At 41.2% G+C, this 25218-nt stretch overlaps 1 protein-coding gene across 1 annotated transcript in view; it reads right to left on the bottom strand.

Moving 5' to 3' along the window:
* LDB3 (LIM domain binding 3) overlaps positions 1–25218 on the bottom strand; it is a 157199-nt gene that overhangs the window by 18363 nt on the left and 113618 nt on the right. The window contains exons 10-12 of the mRNA XM_075841714.1: positions 21642–21767; positions 3958–4276; positions 3318–3498 (exon numbers count right to left, since the gene is read on the bottom strand). Of these exons, the coding sequence (XP_075697829.1) occupies positions 3318–3498; positions 3958–4276; positions 21642–21767 (626 nt within the window). The remainder of the gene's footprint in view (positions 1–3317; positions 3499–3957; positions 4277–21641; positions 21768–25218) is intronic.

Here is a 25218-nt window from a genome sequence, read left to right as displayed (position 1 = left end):
GGCGGTATTATTCAGTAACATTATTGAGCTATTATTCAGTCACTATGTGGTTATAGTGTGGCGGTATTATTCAGTAACAGTATGGGGGTATTATTCAGTCACTATGTGGTTATGGTGTGGTGGTATTATTCAGTAACATTATTGAGCTATTCTTCAGTCACTATGTGGTTATAGTGTGGCGGTATTATTCAGTAACAGTATGGGGGTATTATTCAGTCACTATGTGGTTATGGCGTGGTGGCATTATTCAGTAACATTATTGAGGTATTATTCAGTCACTATGTGGTTATAGTGTGGCGGTATTATTCAGTAACAGTATGGGGGTATTATTCAGTCACTACGTGGTTATGGTGGGGTGGTATTGTTCAGTAACAGTACGGGGGTATTATTCAGTCACTATGTGGTTATGGTGTGGCGGTATTATTCAGAAAACAGTATGGGGGTATTATTCAGTCACTATGTGGTTATGGAGTGGCGGTATTATTTGGACCTTATATTGTGTTATTATTGGTAATATTGGTCTTATAATAGTAAATTGTGTAACAGTATGCAGTCAATATTTAATCTGGTATAGTGGTATGATATAATAACTGTATATGTATATAGATAATTTTTTTGCATGAGAGGGGGGACATATGATTTGGGGCTTTCAACACTCCTGGACATGCTAGAAATCAGCGCTGCAGTTCTCTGCACACCGCTTTCTAAATTGACTGCATTATTGATACAGTAAGGGTGTGTTCACATATGGATCGGGGTTCCGTTTATAGCTTCCGTCAGACCTTTCCGTCGGAGGAACCCATCAACAGAAAGGCAAACGGAAACCATAGCCTCCGTTTGCATTACCATTGATTTCAATGGTAATGTTTCCGTTGCAAATGGTTTCTGTTTGTCTCCGTTCTGTAAGGTTTCTGTTTTTTTGGTGGAATCAATAGCGCAGTGGACTCATAGACTTTCTATTGAGACCATACACTGCACGGGGGAATGCCGATCAGAAACTAAGCGGCACAGCACTCCCCAGAATCCTTCTGCCGCTTTGTTTAAGCGTTTGGTGGGGGCCACTGCGCTTGAACCCTACTGATCAAAACTTCTGACATTTCACTATGACATGTCAAAAGTTTATATTAAAGAGGCTCTGTCACCAGATTCTCAAACCCCTATCTCCTATTGCATGTGATCGTCGCTGCAATGTAGATAACAGCAACTTTTTTTTTTATAAAAACGCTCATTTTTGGCCAAGTTATGAGCTATTTTATATTTATGCAAATGAGCTTTGAAATGGACAACTGGGCGTTTTTTTTCGTTATGTCCAACTGGGCGTGTCTTGTGTTTTTAACTGGGCATGTTTATGTGTATGACGCTGACCAATCCGTGACCAGTCAGCGTCATACACTCCTCAACATCTGCACGCTCCTCTCCTGAAATATTCTGTGCTGCTGTGAACTCTGCTCTTACCATTACGTAGCTCTCTGTCTGTTACCTCTCCTCCACTCCTGTCCTCAATAACACCTTCACATGATTGGCAAGTCACCACCCCGTACAAGATCCTACTGCGCGGCTGACAGCCGTCAGCTGTATAGCTAACAGCACGGTTGTGTTGGAAGCGCGCCCTGCTGTGTCTCACTTAGCAGCTGGGTGTGTTCCCCTCATCTAGCTGCTACGTTCTATCCTGACCGCCGGTGAATTCTCCGTGCGGTCTTCGCAGTGCTGCTACCCCGTTTACCTACGGGAGCAGAATGCGGCTCCTGAAATACTCTGTGCTGCCTTAAACTCTGTGGACAGGTCAGGATCCTGTTTTTTTTAAATGCTGCTGGGGAAAACACGCCCAGTTGTCCATTTCAAAGCTCATTTGCATATATATATATATAAAATAACTTGGCCAAAAATTAACGTTTTAAAAAAAACAAAAACGTTACTGTTATCTACATTGCAGCGCCGATCACATGCAATAGGAGATAGGGGTTTGTGAATCTGGTGACAGAGCCTCTTTAAAGTTTAGTTACACTTTAAAGAGGGGTGTTAAGATTTTTTATTTGATGTATTAAAGGCTATGTAAACCTTTTAAAAAATACTTTTTGAGATACAGCTGCTTTGTATCCTGTGTATAGAGCAGCTGTATCTAGCACTAAAACCTGCATATGTCAGGTCCATGGGACGGACTAGTTCAGTAACAGCGGGTCCTGCGTGTCTCTGACACAGCATCGAGCTATTATTGATCACATCTAAGTTCATATACTACGGTTTTATATTTAAAATAAATTATTAATAAGATTGTATTAAAGAAGGAGGGGGCCCATGTATTTTTAACAGCCCAGGGCCCATGGTACACTTAAGTGGATTTTGCACAGGATTATTATCGGGCAGACGAGCGTTAATATAACGCTCGCTGCCGATGATTGCCCTGTGTAAACAGGGGAACGATCAGCAGATGAACGAGCAAACGCTTGACCATCTGCTGGTCGTATCGTTTTAAAAAAGTTAAATATTATCGTTGTCGGCAGCACATCTCACTGTGTAAATAGGGAGACGCGCTGCCGACATGATGATAATGGATGGGGACGAGCGACAGGAGCAAGCGAGGATCATCGATCATCGATGTCTCGTTGAGCGGCGCTCGCTGTGTCGGCCGGTGTAAAAGGGCCTTTAGTGCCACAATGCAAATGAGTAGCTCGATCATCTGTTGGTCATATCATTTAAAAAAAGTAAAAGATTATTGTTGTCGGCAGCACATCTCCCTGTGTAAACAGGGAGAAGCGCTGCCGACATGATAATAATGTATGGGGACGAGCGATCGGCGTAACGACAGCTCGTCCCCATCCATAGCTCCATGTAACAGGAGCAAGCGTGTGCCGATCAACGACATCTCGTTGATCGGCGCTCGCTGCATCGGCCACTGCTTATCACATACGTCTGTCACCCTATTACCCTCTAATCCTTAAAAATAAACCTAAAAACTAACTTCAACCTACAGATGGACAGTATCTACAATTTTTTTTCTCACAAACTCCTATTTCTAACTTCCATTTTGAGTCTGCATTGTTATTTTAAATTGTTTGCAGTTGTAACTGCAGCTACTCTTTCTAGAGCTGTTAAAACGTTGACACTTCATGACATCATGACATGTACAAACAATGGGTAGACTGTAGTAAATAAAGTATTCATGCAAACTCAGAAAATAATAGCCAGTTTTCATAAACAAGGCAATAAAATAATTCAATCATTGTATATTTCATTTTACATATTCAATGAGGGAGTAAACGGAGACTTAGTTTTAGGGTAACAAAGAAAAACCCTTTCAATTTTCCTCAGTGACATACCCCCATAATTTTAGTGTTGCAGCGGGCACAGGTTGGAGCGAAGAACTGCTCATAGCAACGTTCACAGTAGACACTCTTCTGCTCCTCAACAAAGCTCACATCAGCTAGGGAAGTCTTGCAGTAGGCACAGTTAAACTCCTCTGGATGCCAAGACCGACCCATGGCCACTAAGAAGGGACCTCTGTATAGTAAATGGATACAAATAATTTAATATTTAACACAGTGCGATTTTTCTTTTTAACCAAAACCAGTAGTGGATCCAAAACAGAATGAAGAATTTCGCTATGTGTAATCTTGAACACGACTTCTCCAACCAGTCTTTGGCATGGTCTTGAGTGTGCACATCTAACTTCGGACATAGCTCACAACAAATTAAAGCTGGCCATACACATTAGATGTATGTCAGCCAAATTCGGCAGGCCCGGCCGACCATCTAATGTGTATGGTGGTGTCCCGACTCTCCCCTAGCGGCAGTTTTTTTTTCGTTATTAGATAAGTTGCTGCCGGACGAGTCTGGCAGCGACTTTCTCCCTGGGAACACATGCACGCTGGGTTGGGAGGAATATCTGTTGGCTGAACGAGAGCTATCTAAAATGTATAGCCAGCCTAAGTTTCTTTGCAAACTACTTGATCTACTTACCTGATGATGCTGTTGCAATGTCCACAGAGAGCGGTCCTGCTGCTTGCTGGACATCTTTCAGCACGTTGAATCAGCCCCCTTGGTGCTTGTGCTGGTGGATGGCTTGTTGGCTGAGGAGTATAGCTTGGAGTGAGGATTGGAGCAGGTGGAGGAGGTGCTGCTTTTGGCAGGATCTGTTTAGAAACAGTGGTCGTAGATTTTCCAGGTGCAAATTTTTGAGAAAAGGTGTCATCAGTTATCCATGGAGGGCGATTGGCTGGCTCTTGCTGGGGTGCCGAGTAAGTAGTGGCAGGTGATGGGGAATAGCCTGGAGAAGGACCTGAAAAATGTAATGGCATTTGTGAGTATCTGTAAAAGAGCATGCCACCATGTAAACTCATAACATACAACATTGCATTTTCCTATAATTTATTCTGTAATCCCATACAACTGAATAAAGGAACTAAACATTTAGCTTTTTGTTAGGTGTGAGCTAACCACCGTCAAAATTTTGGTCACTTTAGGTCTTTTGATTCAGAAATCTCTGGGTTCTCCTGCTTCATTTTGATTATGAAAATTGAATCTCCTGAAGGATGTCTTCTGCCCAGACATTTAAATAAAGAAATACTTTACTTAAAGAGGCTCTGTCACCAGATTTTGCAACCCCTATCTGCTATTGCAGCAGATAGGCGCTGCAATGTAGATTACAGTAACGTTTTTATTTTTAAAAAACGAGCATTTTTGGCCAAGTTATGACCATTTTTGTATTTATGCAAATGAGGCTTGCAAAAGTACAACTGGGCGTGTTGAAAAGTAAAAGTACAACTGGGCGTGTATTATGTGTGTTACATCGGGGAGTTTTTACTACTTTTACTAGCTGGGCGTTCTGACGAGAAGTATCATCCACTTCTCTTCAGAACGCCCAGCTTCTGGCAGATCACGCTGTGACGTCACTTCCCCAGGTCCTGCATCGTGTCGGACGAGCGAGGACACATCGGCACCAGAGGCTACAGTTGATTCTGCAGCAGCATCAGCGTTTGCAGGTAAGTAGCTACATCGACTTACCTGCAAACGCCGATGCTGCTGCAGAATCACCTGTAGCCTCTGGTGCCGATGTGTCCTCGCTCGTCCGACACGATGCAGGACCTGGGGAAGTGACGTCACAGCGTGATCTGCCAGAAGCTGGGCGTTCTGAAGAGAAGTGGATGATACTTCTCATCAGAACGCCCAGCTAGTAAAAGAAGTAAAAACGCCCCGATGTACGCACATAATACACGCCCAGTTGTACTTTTACTTTTCAACACGCCCAGTTGTACTTTTGCTAGCCTCATTTGCATAAATACAAAAATGGTCATAACTTGGCCAAAAATGCTCGTTTTTTAAAAATAAAAACGTTACTGTAATCTACATTGCAGCGCCGATCTGCTGCAATAGCAGATAGGGGTTGCAAAATCTGGTGACAGAGCCTCTTTAAACATGTACATGGCTCTATTATGGCTCTATTTTGTATTGAGCCATAATGGGTCTGCCATAGAAGTCCATATGGCCTCTACTGTACCTCCCTATGCCTCTAATCTCATCGGTTTTTTTCTAGGCTTTATGGCAGTGCATGGAGAAAGAGCTGTATGGCATCAGTGCACTGGGCTCTGGCGTGCACAGGAGCCCTAACCCATTTTGTTAATCCGGTGGGATCTAGCAGAAGGAATATTTCTTCAAAAACAATGGCTGGGTGGAGAATGATAACACTCCTTTGCACTATTGCCGGACTGTGTTTCTCAACACTGAAACAAAAAAGCTACCAAGAACATCAAATTACCCCAAGGCTATGATCAGGGGGTTCATGTCATGTCTACTGGGGTTTACAGTGCTCATGCTGTGTTTTTAATAGGCAGCACAGCAATAGGCAGCATAGTGTACCACAGGATGAGATTCTAGTCTGTAGAAGAAGCACGCTTGGAGGATCTCAGGTAAGTAAAATTTTGTGGGACATGAGATTAACCATTTCTACAGTTTTTGAAGAACAGGCCATACAACTTACCAGCTACATAATTACAAAAAGCTCATTGTTTTATTAGCAAATGGTACATTATTTAGTACTGGTAAATTCAGATGTATTATGATGTGGACTTTTTTAAAGGATGCTCTACAACTGAACTGACAGTTAGACATATCACGTGCCATATTACTGTATGCCGGTCAGTATTTTGCATCAGTATTTGGAAGCCAAAACACGGAAAGAGTTACAAATCTGTCCATTATACTTTTTTCTCCTGGTTTCACACAAGCGCAACTAAGGCTGCAAATCCCGGGCCTGACCACAGGTAAGTTTGGGACCTTAGACCTTAGGTTGGGCTTGGATTTGCAGCCGTAATACGGGTGCAGAAATGCACCCATATTACTCTTGTACGAAACTAGCCTTAGTTATTTTATTTTTTCAGTCTTGTGAGTGAAGCCCATGTTTTTCCCATTAGACCTCTAGAGTTAACTCACATCACACATCTAGTTATACTGAATGAATTATTCAATCACTAGTAAAAAAAAATATGCGTTTTACATTATAGTCAGACTCCTTAGATGGATGTCTCATCATGTTGTGGCATCTCCTAACAACTTAAACCAAAAGCAGGAAGAGGCAAACACATAAAATATGGAGAATATTCAGGTGCCCAGACACGTTCCCTGGCTACTATCTAATGTTATTGTCATAATAAACTATGTACAATTTCTTTAGGTAAATGTGTATGATACTGCAGTAAGTTAGGATTAATTGATGTTTATGAGTCAATTGCTGGAGTTGTTTAAATTAGAAGAGGCGTATCAGAAATGACAAACAAACTAATGATTTACTTATTTTTTAAAAATATGATTTCAAACATTTAAAGGGTTTGTCACTTGACAACAACCCCTGTCCTGGTGCCTTATTAGGGCATTTGGATATCGTCATAGAGGGAGTCCCCTGCTTGGAACCCCTCTCTATGAGCCATAACTAAGAGCGACTCTGTAAGATCAACTTCGCTTTGGCGGACTCAGCGTATCCATGCATTACATGGATGGCTATTAATTTGAGTAGCCGGTATGTAATGCTACATTACATTCTTTTTGACACAACCCCTTTAAGGCCAGGGCCTGGGCTATATCACAAGTTTTTTAGTTCGTGTCAGAGAAAGGGGACATTGTCGCCTGGTCACATGGACTGTGAATGATTAAGTAAGATTAATTACTGCTTTTCTAAATAGAAAAGTTTCAGTGAAGAACTTCAGGACGGTGCAACCTGACATTGTTCAATAGATGTATTTTTTTTTTTTAAACATTTGATTTTTATTGAAGATTTTAAAGGCAATATATTATGGACCTTAGTCCAAAGAAAAAAAACAAAAAACAATACAGAACATGACAATAACAGAAGCCAAACACTGTCAGTGCTGTAAGTTACATGAGGCAAATAAACTTATCATCAAAATGACATCATACTAAATATTTAGATTGGGACCAAGCTTTCCACAATTGCGTATTTCTTTGATGCATATTAGAGAGGTATGAAGAGAGATATGAATGGGCATCAATAAGGATTTTGAGACATTTAACTAATAATAAGAAATTTCAGAGTATTGATGAATAAACTTAAGTATCTCAGGCACCGAAGTGAGGGGGGAATGTAATGCCTGTGATACTGGTAGAAGTGTGGATCAATTCAGCAAAAGGTTCCATACACAAGGTGATAATTAGGGGAGATAGAGGGGAGCCTTTTCTAGTACCATTACTAATTTGTATGGACCTGGAAAAGAAGCCTGATGAAAATACCTTTGCAGAAACGAGCGAGTACAAAGAGAGGATTGCATTTTTTATAAAGGATATGAAGCCAAACTTGTCTAGTACAGCCTCTAGAAACCTCCAGTTGACTCTGTCAAATGCTTTTTCGGCGTCCAGAGACCGCATTACAACTGGGGCTCCAGAGTCATGAGCAACTCTAATCTCTAAACTCTAATTTGGATCAAATCTAAAAAATCTTCTAGTTACGTTTCTCGCTTGGCGGCCTTTAACAAAGCCGACTTGATCTAAAGCTATCAATGATGCCAGGCAGTCATTCAGTCTGGAGGCCAATAGTTTAGAGTAAAGTTAGATATCGCAATTTAATAAAGAAATTGAGTGAAAATTAGCCGGTGAATCTGGGGTTTTACCAGGTTTGGGAATCGTTACAATAATAGCTTGTAGCATTTCAGGAGGAGGAGATTGAGTTTTACCAATATTTTTAAACAGTTCAATCATATGAGGAAGTAGAATATCCCAAAAAATTCTTTAATATTCGTTTGGCAAACCATTAGGGCCAGGGGACTTGTTTCGTTTTGAGTTATTAATACGTTTTCTCAATTCTATTTCAGAAATGGGATCATTTAATCGTTCAAGTTGAGCATCAGATAACGTAGGAATATTCAACTTAGACAAGAAAGAGTGAGCTGCGTCTGAAGTAACTATGCGGAGAGATGGGTCATTTTTAAGATGATATAATTGACTATAATAATCCGCAAATTAATCTACTATCTGTTGTGGGTCATGAATTTCTGAGCCATTACTAGTTTTTATATATGTAATTTTATCTCTAGCCGTTTGTTGTTTAACCCTATTTGCCAACAATTTACTGGGCCTTTCCCCTTGTGTATGAACGTTCCATTTCATATGTTTCAAGTTTTTCAGGTATTGGAATAAATGTCAAAATCTTAATTTATTTCTAAGGTCTTTTAATTTGTCTCCATGAGCAATTGAGTGATGAGACTTCATAAGGCCTTCCACCAAAGTTATCTCCGTTAAAAGACAATCCATTTCTTTAGATCTAGCTTTCTTGAACCTAGCCACTAATTGTATGAAAATGCCTCTAATGTGGGCCTTATGAGTGCACCACAAAAGTTCGGGTGAAGAGGCTGATGGGGCATTGAATTAAAAAAATTCCTTTAAGTCAGACTTAATAGATGATTGAACATCTAGGGACCGCAGTAGGTAAGTATTAAGTCTCCAAGGCTTTCTAAGAGGAAGATCATGCTTATCTGAAATAGCGAGGTCAATAGGAGCATGGTCTGACCATGTAACTGTGCCAATATTAGAAGAAAGGAAATTGAGAAGATCCACCCTATCTTCAAAAAACATATCTATTCTAGAATATACTCGATGAGGGGAAGTAAAGAAAGTATAATCCTTTTCGGATGCATGCTGATCTCTCCAAATATCATGTAAATGTTCTTCTAATAAGAAGCAGTGTAAGTCAGAGGATAAATTATGTCTCCCTATGGAGCGATCTAATCTGGAGTTTGATGCCACATTGAAATCACCACATATGATCAACCCACCCTATTGTATAACTTTAGCTTTTTTTTTATGACTTTTCTTATAAAGGAATGTTGTCTACAATTAGGGGAATATATGGAAGCTATAGTAAATACAATATTATTAATTTCACAGATAAGAATAACATATCTACCCTTTGTGTTAAAGAGGGTCTGAATGGTTTTATAGGCGACCAAACTCTTGATCGCTATTGCTACTCCATCCTTCTTTTTGCTAAAAAAGGTAGAAAAGACATGAGGAAAACTGAAATGTTTAAGAAGATGTACATCCTTGTTACAAAGGTGAGTTTCCTGTTTGCACAATATATCACAATGGGACTTAGTAGCCTCCCTCCAAAGTAAGGACCTCTTAAAAGGAGAGTTTAACCCATGGGCATTAACTGATAATAGTTTGTTACCCATTGTCTAAGTTTCTGACTTCCTATATGAACATAAGTCGTACCATGGGCACATGACAGTGTACAAGAATTTAACATAAATAACCTAAACATCTAGGATAGGTAAACAAATAAACTGTCTCCCTCTTTCAGGGAATAGAACTGAGGCAAAAGTCAGTGAAACTTGTCAACCCTCGTGTAGTAGAGTCACAAACTTGAACCGAGGATGAAAGTCATATACAAGACTGAAGTTATAACGTTAGAACACTTTGCATAAAAAACGATGTTTTCAATCTCCGGGTCTGCTTCTAGATCGGCTGACCTTTTCTGACCACAGGGGGGTTATAATTTCTGGTCTAGAATCATTCCTGCGGGAAGGGCTGTTAGGCGGGGTAGAGATCAGTCCCCGAGTTTGAAGGAGCTCTCTCACCGCTTCTGGGGAGGGACATACATGCTGGTTTCCATTACTTGATGCAATAAGTTTTGACTGGGAAACCCCATTTATAAGGAATGCTTTTTTCTCTCAACAATTTTGTCATAGGCAAATATTCCTTTCTGCGGAGCATAGTAGCAGTAGATAGATGCAGGTAAATAGAAATATCTTTGAATTTTTCTGGTAACTCAGGCGAACTTTTGAGAGCTCTAAGGAATTCCTCCTTAATGTGGAAAAAAATGTAATCTGGTTATAGTATCCCTAGGTAGATGAGGAGCAATGTGCCTTGGTTTAGGGATACGGTGTATCCTATCAATCGTTAAATCCAAGTCAGTCTTATGGTGTAGCACCAGTGCCATGAGGTCAGTATTGGTGAAGAAGATCGGGCGTAACCGATTAAGGAATTCCCTGCAGTATCACATTATTTAATCTAGAACGATCTTCCAGGTCTAGAATTTTTGTAGATAAACGCTGTAACTCTTCTTCTAATACTGAATTTGCATCTATTAAAGAGTTAAGAGATTCGGCAAAATGTACCATCTTGCGCTCAATATGATCCGTTCGGATTGCAATAGACTGTATATCCAATCTCAATTCGCCCACCACTTGGCGGTAATCTGACTTAAGTGAATCTCTTAAATAATTTAGTCATTTCTTCATGACATCTTCAGATACAGGGTCTGACTCTAATCTGTCCTGTGTCTCATTTTCCAAGAATTCAGCCCTTGAATATAGTGTAGGGGAAGATGGAGGAAGAGAAATGCGCCTATTTACTTCTTGTGGCAAAGGAGGAGGGTTGTGAAAAACTCAGTAATTTAGTAGGCTTAGATTTAGTATTCCTCTTAGTTGTACCTCCTATGGCTAAAGTGATAAATTTAACGAGAAAGTCTTTCACTAGTTTTTGTCTCTTATTTCAGTAGCGGACACCAGTAGTTATAAAGCTCAGGTTACTGTAAGCTTTGATCTGTTTCAGGATCAAAACCTGTAGGAATTTTGTGTGATCTAAATAACCAGCTTGGAATTGGTAAGTACCCCCAACGTACTTCGGATGAATCATGGTGAGTATACTATGCAAGTTGCACAGGAACAACGGGCCAACGCCCTACAATGGCGGTGCAGTCCAGGTCAATTCACCTCTACGGTAATCAGCCGCAAGTATCTATCAGAATTAAAACACTCACCCCTTCAATATGGATCTGTTCACCGTCAGAGTGAAGATCAGCGATTTGGGTAAGTGCAGGTGAGATGTGACGAGTCTTTAGAATGCTGTGTGCTCAGCCGCTGGCAACCATCAACACCCCGCTGCCCGGCTTCCACGTGTCAACAGGCCACAACTGCGGGAGATCAGAAAAGCAGTGTGGAGCGAACATGCCGATAGGCTAGCTGCTTTAGATGCAAGGACCGGAGATACTGTGACCTCAGTGTAACGGTGTATTTTACCGTCAGTAGGCTTATTTGAGCCGCTTTAATCCTCTTCAGGAGACTTTTTATGCGTCTGCTCCCTTGTCGGTTCAGGCTACGTCACCCGATGATTCATTTTTAATATTGACTTTCTGTACATCCCAAAATTACAAACAAATTAAAATAGATATTCACCTATTACATGCCAAAAAAAGGGTCGCTATCCAGCCTTAAGGGTAATTATTCATTTCTATAAAGCACTTGGATACTAATTCACCAAATATTGTGCACATGTAAAGGATCTGCGAGGCACAGCGGGGTTAACTCCCAGAACTAATCAGTCAGCACCTGAGAATACATCCCTGAGACTGACTCCTGCTTCCACCATTCAGGCTGGCAGGCTTAGGAGTGGGAGAGCCTATCGTAACCTGGCCAGACTCAGCTAGCTCCCGCCCTCGGTCTATTTAAGCCTGCACTTCCTGTCCCTCGGTGCTTGTTATTGCTTTTGTTTCTTTCCTTGTGGTTCCTGGCCCAGCTACAGCTCCTGCTATTTTTGATCCTGCTCCATACCGACCCTGGCTTACCGACTACTCTTCTGCTTTTCGTTTTGTACCTCGCACACTCCTGGCTTGACTCGGCTCGTTCACCACTCTGGTTGCTCACGGTGTTGCCGTGGGCAACGGCCCCTTTTCCTTGCTTGTGTTCCTTGTATGTTTGTCGTGTTTGTCGTGCACTTACTGAGCGCAGGGACCGCCGCCCAGTTGTACCCCGTCGCCTAGGGCGGGTCGTTGCAAGTAGGCAGGGACAGAGTGGCGGGTAGATTAGGGCTCACTTGTCCGTCTCCCTACCCCCTGCCACTACAGCACATTTTTTATACTAAATGTGTAATAATGACCTTATTTTTTACTTCACACACCCTAACTTCTAGCATCACCTCCTGTTTTGCAGGGTACAGTGCGCTTACATGAAGCTGCAATACAAAAGTTCTAAACAATCATGCCCGATCGCTCCTAAAATCTTGTTGGTCTTAATAACTTTCATTTGTTTCAGATACATGTACAACCACCGCTGAAATTAAAGGGGTATTCCCATAGTATAAAAGATGGCCTATCGCTAGAATATGCCATCACTTTATGATTGGTGGGGATCCAGCCACTTGGAACCCCATAATCCTGAGAATGAAGGTACCACAAAGCGTTTTTTCCCTGCACAGCAGCCCCATTTAAGTGAATGCGGCCTGCTTCAGTTCCCTGCCCAGCCAAGTGGCCAGAAGTGTTGCAGTACAGGAAAAACTTAGAAAAGGATGCAGCACTAAATCAGCACTGCAGCCCGGATCATTGAGGGTCCCAGAGGTCTAGCCAATCATAAAGTGGTGGCATGTCCTAGCAAAATGCCATCACTTTATAAGATGGGAATAACCCTTTAAGGATTTTGGAATCAGGACCCACTTGTTTTTTAAATCAGTAGGGGTCTGAAAGCAGACTTTTTTCTGACACCTTATGACAAATTCTAAAAAGTAATTTTGGAAATAACCATCTAGGGAAGTATTTAAAGGGCTTTGCCCTTACTGTAATAATTGATAGCAAGTGATGGAGTCCGACTGCCAGGACCCCACCAATCCTCATATTGAAAAAGAAGCAGCACTGGTTAAACCCTCATGTAAGCGCCACTGTGCAGGAATAAGCCAAAAGGACCTTGGTTGTTTCTTCTGGTGATCAATAAAGGTCTTAAAAGTGGAACCCCGACTGATCATAATGTTGTGGCATATTGTAGGGATATGTCATAGCAAGATGAGTTTGGAATACCACTTTAATCTCCATTTACTATTACTTGACTAACTGTATTCCATTTCCAATTATTTAAAATCCAGTTTTTTTGAGGTAGCATCTTGCTATGAAATATAAAATCTATTTGCAGAACCTCCCTAATAAAAGTCTTCAGAAAACTGCTGAGAAAAAGTCCTCTGTGTACATATGAAGTATCTGAGTAACACATAGCACAGACTGATAACGTGATAAAGCCCTCATAAGTGAGTCTGGTGTGTTGCAGCAGACATGGCGGATGTACAGGGATAGATCAATAAGCAGCCATGTATGTAAGACAGAGATCACGCCATGCTGGTTATTTAACATTGTGTCTGCCTAGGCTGAAACTTGCAGAATTGTTATCGTTTCAAGCGGATCTGTCAGCTGAATATGCTATTCTATGTAAGGACAGCAAATTCGAGCTACGGGCCTGCACTCCTATGATCCAAAACAGCACCAAAAAAAACTTTTGGGCCGTTTGGGTAATTGGAGAATACAGGGGACTGATCAATATAAGTCCGCTGTATTTATGAGCTCGCCTCTGCAAGCTACTCTATGCTGTGACTGACAGGCTTCTGTCTATGTGCGTACAGCTTTATCTCAGAGCACAGATTGGCTACAAACAGTGTCTCCTTCTCTGGAGGACCCAGCTTATCCATGCATTACACAGCAGTCCATTGATTTAAAAAGGCACCATGCAATGCCTTATTCATTCTGTGGTGGCGCTGCAGGAGAATCAAACACTTGTTGCCAGGTCCCCTGCAAATTACAGATGATTGCTTGGGTTCTCAGCAGCAGGACAACCTGTGATCCTCATTTTCAGGGGGCCCTTCTAACAGAAAGGGACTGTCTAAAGCAGACAATGGAAACTGTGTCATACTTTATTTCTCCTTCTGTAGGGATACAGAACACTTGATGCTGGTTTGACTAACAGATTAGAGCTGATCGCTGGGGATCTGAAAAAGAGGTACAACCTTTGATCCACTTATTGTCGGGGATCTCTCAAATAAAAGGGATTGTCCAAAGTGGACAATCTTTTAACTCTATGGCTGTGTTGCTGCTTCTACCGAGTGGCATGGTTACTGCACCCAAGTGGCTCCTAAGCCTCTGGGCCTTAAGCTGCAAGTAGGCCGATGTCATAAACTGTGAAGGCTATAAAGGAAAATGTATTTAATTGTATTTGCTTCTATATTTAAAAATTACGCTTACAGGCTGTATCTTACTACTATTAGCTAATATACACTAATTGGAAAAAAGTATTGGGACAACAACACATTACACCTGCAGGAGCTTTTATAACATCCCATTATAAATTTATACGCATTAGCTTTCCAGCTAAAACAACCTAGTCTAGGAAGGTTTTTTACAAGATTTTGGATTGGGTCTGTGGGAATTTTGACCATTCATCTAGAAGAGCATTTGTGAGGTCAGACACTGATGTTGGAAGAGAGGGCCTGGCTCGTAATCTCCATTCTAGTTCATCTCAAAGGTGTTGGATGGGGTTGAGATCAGGGCTCTGTGCGGGTCAGTCAAGTTCTTCACCCCACCATGTCTTTATGGACCTTGTGCACTGGAGCACAGTCATGCTGGAACAGAAAAGAGCCGTCCCCAAACTGTTCCCACAAGGTTGAAAGCATGAAATTGTCCAAAATGTCTTTGTATTTTGAAGCATTAAAGGCTATGTAAACCTTTGAAAGGCAACGTTTTCTTTTTAATAAATAGATTAGTCAGTGTGTTTTGTGTAACATTGTAAATAGTTTTATAAAAAATTTGTTTTACTTTTTTAGATACAGCTGCTCTGTATTCTCTATACAGAACAGCTGTATCTAGCGCTATTCACTGAATCCATTAGTCCCATGGACCTGACGGGTTCAGTGTCTGTGGGTCCTGCATTATAAACTTGGATGGGATAGTTTACAGGTGTATCCTGCATGTTCGAGACACGTAGGACCCGCTGTCACTGAACCCGTTAGGACTGACGGATTCAATGAATAGCGCTAGATACAACTGCTCTGTACAGGGAATACAGAGCAGCTGTATCTAAAACAGTAAAACCCATTTTTAATAAAAAGTATTTACAAAGTTACACAAAACACACTAATACACCTCTTTATTAAAAAAAAAAAAAATGTTTGATTCATCACTCCACAGAACACGCTTCCACTGCTCCAGAGTCCAGTGGCGGCGTGTTTTACACCACTTCATCCGATGATTGGCATTGTGCTTGATGATGTAAGTCTGGCATGCGGGTGCTCGGACATGGAAAACCCATGCCATGAAGCTCCTGGTGCACAGTTATTGTGCGGATGTTATTGCCAGAGGAGGTTTGGAACTGTGCAGTTATTGAGTCAGTAGAGCGTTGGCGACTTTTATGCACTGTGCACCTCAGCACTCGGTGACCCCGCTCTGTAACTTTACGTGGTCTGCTGCTTCGTGGTGTAGTTGTTGTGGTTCCTAAAGACTCTCACTTTGTAATAATACCGCTCACAGTTGATCGTGGAATATTTAGAAGGGAAGAAATTTTACAAACTAACTTATTGCAATAGTTGTAGAAGGGAAAGAAAGAGGGAGAAGAGGAAAGGGCACTCCTTACAGGGAACACTGTTTACAACACTTTGTTGTAGCGCATTGCGATATATTTTCAACTCACCTAGTCGAGTTGTGCAAGAATAGGCACAACGCTACTGCATGCCATTAATGTCGCTTGCAAAGTTTCTCTGGATGCCGGCTACCGCCCGTTGCTATCCCTCATGTAGAATCCCTTCTTCCCGGAGTTAACGAATCATTCTGGAGAAGGCAGGAAAATATTGCAGCTTTCCAGGTCACGCCGCCTGGCAGGTAAGTGTTTAACATAAATGTATTTTTTTCTATTTGTAAACGTTTATTGCAGGACTACACGTACCAGGATTGGACAGATCCCTTCATCAGATTTATACCCATGAATGGACCTGATGAAGGGATCTGTCCGATCCTGAAACGTGTAGTCCTGCAATAAATGTTTACAAAGAGAAAAAAAGACATTGATGTTAAACACTTACCTGCCATGCGCCGTGACCCGAAAAGCTGAAAATTGTTCCTGCGTTCTCCTGAATTATTGCAACAGTGGCGTCTTATAACAGTACCACGCATTAATTCAGTGAGCTCTCTGGAACGACCTATTCTTTCACAAATATTTGTAAACGCGACTGCATGGCGAGGTGCTGGATTTTATATACCTGTGGCAATCGGACTGATTAACACACCTGAATTCAATAAAGAGGTGTGTCCCAATACTTTTGTCCATATAATGTAAATTTAATAGCCAACTCACACTCTCTTTACAAGCAAAGACCATTGGTGAATAGGGGAGAACAGGTGTGGAAATAAAATTCCTTGGCTGTATTTCCTGACTGCAGAATACCACTGCTATTTATGGCACCTGTATTCTGTTAAAAGGGATAGGAGAAGGCTGTCATTATATGCTGAAAATAATTACTCCCTTTAAATAAATTTTATGTTGAGGTAGAATTGTTCTTTCACGTAGTCAAATTCAAGTTCTACGGTTCTCTACTTAAACTTATGGGTTTGTATGCCACCTAGTGGAATGTATCTGAAGTCATGAAGTGGAAGCTCTCCCGACCCAAATATAAAAAATATTAGCCCACATTTATTAATGCTGCCATAAACTTAGACGAGGTAGGCACAAAATGCGCCAAATTTATCACAGTAGCGCATGCTTGATGATTTTGCAAATCTTGCATGACCCTTTAAGACATGTTTTTCTTCATTATACCACTTTTGATTTGGTTTATATTTATTACATTTTTTGCCAGTTTTTGGCGCACATTGGTGCATTTAACCCACGTGACATTTTGATCAAGCTACACAGGTTTACATGCCCTATTTGTTAGAACATTTTTAAACGTGTCTATTTAGGTACAAACATCAACAGTGCGCCAATTTACACCAAAATTTGGCGCATGTTTCAACACTTTCTAATCCCTGACAAAGTAGTTAATCTGTTCTATTGTTGCCCCATTTTAACAAATGTTACAAGTACCACGGAAGTGGCATGTTACAGTCAATGCCTCACTACCCGACGAGAACTTTAGCCCTCAAAGTAACATTTGCTGACAATGTTAAAAGAAGTAAAAGCAAAAATAGAAAACGTTATTATATGTTCCATACTAGTCGTTTTTTACTTTATGTATTCCTCATTTTTCCCCAAATAAGACCTATAAAAATAAAGATATTTGCTTCAATTTTTTAAAAACAAACAATATATTTAAACAATATGGGTAGACTAAAGCTGGCCCTATAATACTGAGTTCAGACATCCATTTTTTGAACAACTTTAAGGGTATGTGCACACACACTAATTACGTCCGTAATTGACGGACGTATTTCGGCCGCAAGTCCCGGACCGAACTCAGTGCAGGGAGCCGGGCTCCTAACATCATACTTATGTACGACGCTAGGAGTCCCTGCCTCACCGTGGAACTACTGTCCTGTACTGAAAACATGATTACAGTACGGGACAGTTGTCCTGCAGCGAGGCAGGGACTCCTAGCATCGTACATAACTATGATGCTAGGAGCCCGGCTCCCTGCACTGTGTTCGGTCCGGTACTTGCGGCCGAAATACGTCCGTCAATTACGGACGTAATTAGTGTGTGTGCACATACCCTTAGGGTATGTTCACAGGCTCAGCAAAAAACGTCTGAAAATAAAGAGCTTTTTTCAAGGGAAAACAGCTCCTGATTTTCAGACTTTTTTAAGCCACTTCGCAGCGTTTTTTACGGCCGTTTTTGGAGCTGCTTTCAATAGAGTCTATGAAAAACAGCTCCAAATACGTCCCAAGAAGTGACCTGCACTTCGCTTTCGTGGCCGTCTTTTTATGCGGCTGTTTTTCAAAACGGCCATGTAAAAAAAGTGGCCGTCGGAACAGAATGCCGCTTTTCCCATTGCAATCAATGGGCAGATGTTTGGTGGCATTCTGCTTCCTATTTTTCGGCCCTTTTTCGGGCGTTCACGGCCCGAAAAACGGCCGAAAATAGGCCGTGTGAACATACCTTTATAGTTCACAGTGAGTCTGTGAAGGTTTTGGTGACTCCAGTTAATCATGATCGATCTCTGCCTTTATCTGTGCACTAGTATGGGCTTCTATTAATGGGATGCAGATGTGTCGTTCAGCAGGAGCGGCTCTCTATGGACTGCACCTGACGACAACCGAATAAATCCAACACCGTAGAAATATTTTCCATTTCCTTTGTTCGGTGCCTGTCACTAGACAGAATACAGGCACTCAAAGGCTATGTTCACACAGGGCGGATGTTTGCAATGGAATCGCAGCTTTTCTGCTGCAAACATTGCAACATCTGCTATTTGTTGTAGGTTTTACCTCCCCATTGAATTCAATAAGGAAAACCTGCAACACAAAACCAGCGATTCCGCAACATAAATTGACATGCTGCAGAATTTTTAAAAAAACGTACTGCATGTTAATTTATGAACGATTTTTTCTGCCTATTTTTTACGCAGCGTATGGATGGGATTATTTAAACCTCATCCACTTTGCTGATACTGTAATACGCTGTGGATTCCTCTCAATAAAATACGTTGGGGAGAATCTGCAGCATTTACACTACGTGTGAACGCCGCCAAAGGATGAAATTTTGCTCTGGGTATCGCCCAAAACCCCTGGTCATGAAAGGATTACGGAGGAGCTGTCAGCTCTCCTGACATGTCTGTTTTATTAAATACTTGCATTCCCCAGGAAACAACAATGCTGGAGCATCTTCTTATAACTCTGCATTGTACTCTGTTAGGGCATGACCAGACGTGGCGGAATTGCTCTGGAATTCCGCTGCGGAAATCCGCTGCGTACATGTTTCTCCATAGCTTTCCACACATTTTCCGTTTGGTTCGTTTACACGTTGCGGACAATTCCGCTGTGGAGCATAGGCTGCGGTGCGGAATTTGGTATCCGCAGCATACACTGGTTGTTGCGGACGTGTAGCAGACTTGTTGCGGACTCATTGCGGAATTTCTCCATTGACTTCGATGGAGAGTCAAAATTCCGCAATGAAGTCCACAGATGTTATGTAGATGTTATGCGTGCTGCGGAGCGTATTTGTTTTACGAACATGATCTTTCTTCATTCTGGCTGGACCTATGTATTTCTAGGTCTACAGCCAGACTGAAGCCCAATGCACACTACGTAAAAACGCCGGTAATCACGGCCGTTATTACGGCACGGGCAGGCCCATAGAAGTCAAAGTGTGCACCCGTAATTACGGGAGTGTTGCTAGGCGACGTCAGTAAATAGTCACTGTCCAGGGTGCTGAAAAAATTAAACGATCGGCAGTAACTTTTTCAGCACCCTGGACAGTGACTTCCGATCACAATACAGATCAACCTGTAAAAAAAAATAGAAGTTCATACTTACCGAGAACTCCTTGCTTCTTCCTCCTCCAGTCCGGCCTCCCGGGATGACGTTTCAGTACAAGTGACGGCTGCAGCCAATCACAGGCCAATCACAGGCTGCAGCGGTCACATGGACTGCCGCGTCATCCAGGGAGGTCAGGCTGGATGTCAAGAGAGGGACGTAAGTATGAATTTCTTTTACTTTTACTAGGGAAAGGGCTGTGCCTTCTCTCTATCCTGCACTGATAGAGAGAAGGGAAAGTACTTTCACCTCAATACGCAACGGCTAGTCCGCATCAATTTAATGCCCATTTTAGGCAGAGCCGCAACAGAATCTGCAATGCAGATTCTGTGTTGCATTGATGCGGACAGTGTATGCAGAACTCCGCCACGTCTGGTCATGCCCTTACTCGGTTACCGTTCCCTTTGTCAAAGGGGTGTGTCCCTACAGTCTGTCACTGTAAGCACTGATTGGACAGTGTCAGACTGTGCAGGGACAAACCCCCATCCAGTAACACAAAGTTGTCAATTTAATCCTTTCTAGGAGGAATTACAGAGGTATAGCCCAGCACATTTTAAGAAAAAATGCTCTAGAATTGTTATATTATGGGGAATACAGGTATTACCAATACAGACACGTCAGGAGAGGTGACAGGTCCTATTTAAAGCACAGAGCAGACTTAGCAATATCTAGGACTGTGGGGATAACTAGTCGCTTCTGTGGTTTGATTATAGTAAACAAATCCTTAAATCATGGGACAAAATTTTTTGAATCCCACTGATATATATATATATATATATATATATATATACATATGTGTGTTTTAACACTTTTTTTTTATAGTACTATGTGGAACTGTGATTCTTGGAAGATGCACAAACAGTTTAGATAATCAAAGCAGTTTTCTCATAAAAAGAGCAATCCCTGTCCACATACCCTATTATGGACCTCATATAGCCCCCTCAGTGAGACAGAACAGAGAGCCGCTATGTGAGAGCAGCTCTTGCTCTTGTGGACTCAAGCTATCCATTACACTACATTAGAATTGAAAATAGCAAAAACGGGAAAAAAGGCGCTGCTTGTGAAGAATAAATGGTTTAATGAATAATTACAGAAGATGCTACGCGTTTCGGCGCCGGACCGGCGTTTTCATCAGGCATGTCATAAAGATAAATAACACATGTATAGTATATTGTTATCCCTTTTCTTATTATGTATTGCTTTGTTTTATGTGTTTTTACTAATTTTACAATTGCTGAACTCTGACCTGCTCTTTTTGGCGGTTTTTGGACCAGGAGGCTGGTCTGAACTTGTCCAATCAGTCTGTCATTTACTCTGTGCTATTGGGTATATATACATGTGTTATTTATCTTTATGACATGCCTGATGAAGACGCCAGTCCGGCGCCAAAACGCGTAGCATCCCCTGTAATTATTCATTAAACCGTTTATTCTTCACAAGCAGCGCCTTTTTTCCCGTTTTTGCTATTTTCAATTCTATCACATTGGCATCTCCATGAGAGTTTGCGTTTGGGATTGGTAGCAGCTTATTCATACAAATTACATGCCGGTAATTTGCTACTTTGCAGGTGAGCACTTATGTACCTTTTTTGCTCCCTTATCTATTGATTCCGCTACTTTTGGCGCCGTGTCTTTTTGCTCTCTCTTTTATTACACTACATTGTCTGGCCGCTGCTTTTCCCGGAAAAATCAGCTGTTTACCAGGGATGTCGGCAGTCGAATCCGGGGAGATTGCCTCCTATATAAAAGAGGTTATCTGTGGTGAGACAACCTCTTTAACTAGTATTCTGATATAATTTCTTACACATTCTGGTTGATGTCAGGTACAATATATTGACCTCAGCTTCACACTTTAATTACTGGAGAGGACAGCAATTTTATAAGCATTATTGCAGAATCTCATTTTGGCTGATCTGGCATTTCCTTACCTTGGCTTGGTTGATAGACAGATGGTTTGATACTTGCAGTGGTTACTACTCGAGGCTTGGCAGCTGGTGGCTCATTGTACCCTCCATAAGGCGTGGGACCTTTGGCAGATGTGACTGAAGAATAAGCTTGGCTAGAAGAACTAAAAGCAAATAACAATATTAAACATTGTGAGGCGCAATAGAATTTGATGAGAATCGAACACGAAATCCATAGCTGACAATCAGATCAGACTACAGCTGCCTGTACACATTATATGATTGTTTGCATATGGCTACTATTTTAGTAGTAAAGATCTACAGACCTCTAATCAGATTGTGCATACCAAATAAGTAAGCTAAACATCACAGATTCATGGGCAGTTATACATCGTGGAGCACTAGTGTAAAAGCAATTCATGGTGGTTTGTATTTTCAATGTATTGGTCACGGTCAATGCAATAAATTGTATTTATGGTCTATTCAGGTTTCCATATATTTAGACAATGGTCACCTAATATTTTTTGGGGGGGGATTCTCACCACTTCACTTTTCTTTAGGGTTAAAAAACATATTCTACTAGATACACTTTACTTGAATGTAGCACACAGAACATAGACAAATAAAAACTTTGCATTTTATAGTAAAATTTTAGATGAAAAAAGGCGCATGATGCGACAACTAGAAATGGACAAACATATAGATTACAGTCTTGGTCGGACTAGCCCTCCAGAGTATTAGAGAAAACTCTAATGGGCTGAGGCTCTGACATGCAATAAATGGGCCCCAAAGGTGGTCCAGCAGAAGACAACACCAGCTGACAAAAACCATACTCTCATATGGCAACTGAAAAATAAAAAAGTAATGGCGTTTGTAAGGCGGGGAGGGAAAAAAAAATAATGAAAAAAAACAAAAAATGGCCTGGACATTAAGGGGTTACTGGCAATGATGTTGATAATCTGTGTCCACATTTGCCTTAGATTACAGATGTATTTTAAACAATAAAAGAGACAACAGCAATAAAATCAAATACTTTTAGGCCCTGTTCACACTGACTATATGCAGGTAGAAAAAAATCTGCCTCAAAATTCCTTCAGGAACTTTGACATGCCTGCATTGAGCACATTCAGCACACTGAGCACAGCGGGCAAAAAATGCCGCAAATAACGCTTTTGCTGCCAGAGACGCAACTGCGTAAAGAAAGGACATGCTACTTTTTTTCCCGCGAGGGGAAAAAAACGCCTCTGCCTCCCATTGAAATCAATGGGAGGCTTTTTTTTTTGGAGCATTAAAAAAAACATTATTTAACTGTTCTTTAGTCCCCCTGGGGGACTTGAACCAGTGATCGTTGGATCATTTGTATGATATACTGCAATACTAATGTATTGCGGTATATCGCTATACTGACAGTCTCCTTTAAAACCCTTCATTAGGCCCCGAGGCTGCCATGACGACCATCAGCACCACGTGATTGTGTCGTGGGGGGGCCGATGGCACATCGGAATGGGCCTCTTCCCTGATTCTAATGATTGACAGCAGCATTTAAGCTGTTAAACGAGCAGAATCAAAGTAGTCCTTGATTCCGCCTGTTGCAGTGAGGTGTCGGCTGTATTACACAGCCGCTAAGTATGGAGCAAGCTTAGCCCATGAGCCCGCTCCATACTTCCCCTTAATGGCTGCTGCATACGTGTATGTGATATGTTGTTAAGGGGTTAAATGACGATACTACAGAGCTTACATATAGAATCAGTCTCAATCACACGCATGCTACAATAGCTCTACCATATTTAACACAAGGTCTTGTACATGGAGATTTGCAACAGACCTTACAAAAAACAGGACTATTTTGATTAGAACTTTACACTTCTATTTTAACATTAGTTTGAAAAACTGTTTTTGCCAATACCTTAATTTTGACTGGTAGCTGGAAGAAAAGGACGCTTGCTGATGAAGGCTAAAAAAGAACAAGAGTTCACCTTTGTTACATTGTAGTGCAGACCCTTATATTCATCTCTAGACCCTTTATACTTCTCCTTATTTACCATATATTCTGCATTTTCAATCTGTTTTTGTATAAAAAAATGCATTAGAAGTAGTCACAAAAAACAACCTCAAGCAAATGACCATATCTAGCTGAAAGAATGACGACGTCTGTTACCTTTCAGGTTTATTCCAGATATCGTATACACACACGTGAATACAGCATTTAGTATGTTGTATTTGGGGTTTACCAACCTGTCCATTTTATCGAACAAAGCAATGAAATAAAAATAGATTTTCTCACACATTGACAAAAGAGACAAACTTACAAATAGCAACTTACACTACATTATCCCACTACAAACCTTGCATAATATTTACAAAATCATCTCTATACTCTATATCTCGAAAGGAAATATCTGCAAAAAAAAGATGTTTTATAGCTGAAATGACTTTGTCCTACAATCTATAGGATGATAATCTGTTTTACATGTTACAGTTCCATCTAGTAAGTTTCATGGTGACATTGTGTCCACCAGAGCCAACCTTTTACATTATCAACAGACCATGCGCTATTCCTGCTTATTTCTATATTTAGTCAAAGGAAATATACACCTTATGCTTTATAAGAATCTTTCAGGAGAGGATTTGGAAAGTTTAAGAGGAGCATTTGAAAGAAGTTCCATCCGAAATGTTAAATTAGAAGTTGGAGAAAAAAGCTCAGAATTTAAAGATATTTGTCAGCCAAAAACAAAACATTCAAGGTGGACTGTAAATTGGACTCTAGCCATCATGTGTTACTGATTCTGGATACACAGGAGGCTTCATAACTAACAACAAACTGATCCCCCCCCATTATAGTTTTACACAGGACAGAGGGGTTTGGTCTTTGTTTCGCTTCCATCCACTTTACTTGACCCTTGGACCAATTCCCCAAGCCATTTTTTGCTCTTTTGCAGAGGGTGTCCCGCACAGGTGCCATCCAAAAGCAAAGGGGTTGGGACCAACCAGGGATCGGCCTTCTCTCTCTCAGGGCCCCATAGCAGCCACATGGGCTGCCTCTATGGTGCGTAAACTCTTGAGATCAGTCATCGGTGCAGCTAATCTAGCAGTCCCAGTGTTGACGACCATCTGGGCATCAGTAACCATGCCTTCTGCAGCTCTACCCTGACCATAAAAATACTAAGGTTTAAAGTAAGTATTCTGTGAGAGAGGCTTATTGGAGGTTTAGAGAAAGCATAAAGAAGCCATTTTTACTATCTCTGGCAGTGAGGAGAGAGAAGTTGCTGTTGGCTATAGATTTCCACTACAGTGTCTGCTGCAGAAATAGAATGGCGATCTATGTAATACAGTGAGAGCGGCTGTTTGTTAGTGGCCATTTTCCCTGGTTCATAGAGGGAAGTCCGAAGCGAGGGACCCCTTCTCTGATGTTCTTTTAGGGTTGTACAGAATCTTAAAAGTAATAGAAGAATTGACAACTATTATTTATGTAACATATGATTAACATTTACCTATTATTTAGATTTAAAGGCTATCTATAACTATTTTTATAAAAATGTTGTGTGATTGGTGCAACTTTAAAAATACTTTTTATTAAAAATTATCTTTATTTTTAGAGATA

The sequence above is a fragment of the Rhinoderma darwinii genome, chromosome 11 (genome assembly GCF_050947455.1).
Source record: "Rhinoderma darwinii isolate aRhiDar2 chromosome 11, aRhiDar2.hap1, whole genome shotgun sequence".
Classification (NCBI taxonomy): domain Eukaryota; kingdom Metazoa; phylum Chordata; class Amphibia; order Anura; family Rhinodermatidae; genus Rhinoderma; species Rhinoderma darwinii.
This window is presented reverse-complemented; position numbering and strand designations above follow the sequence as displayed.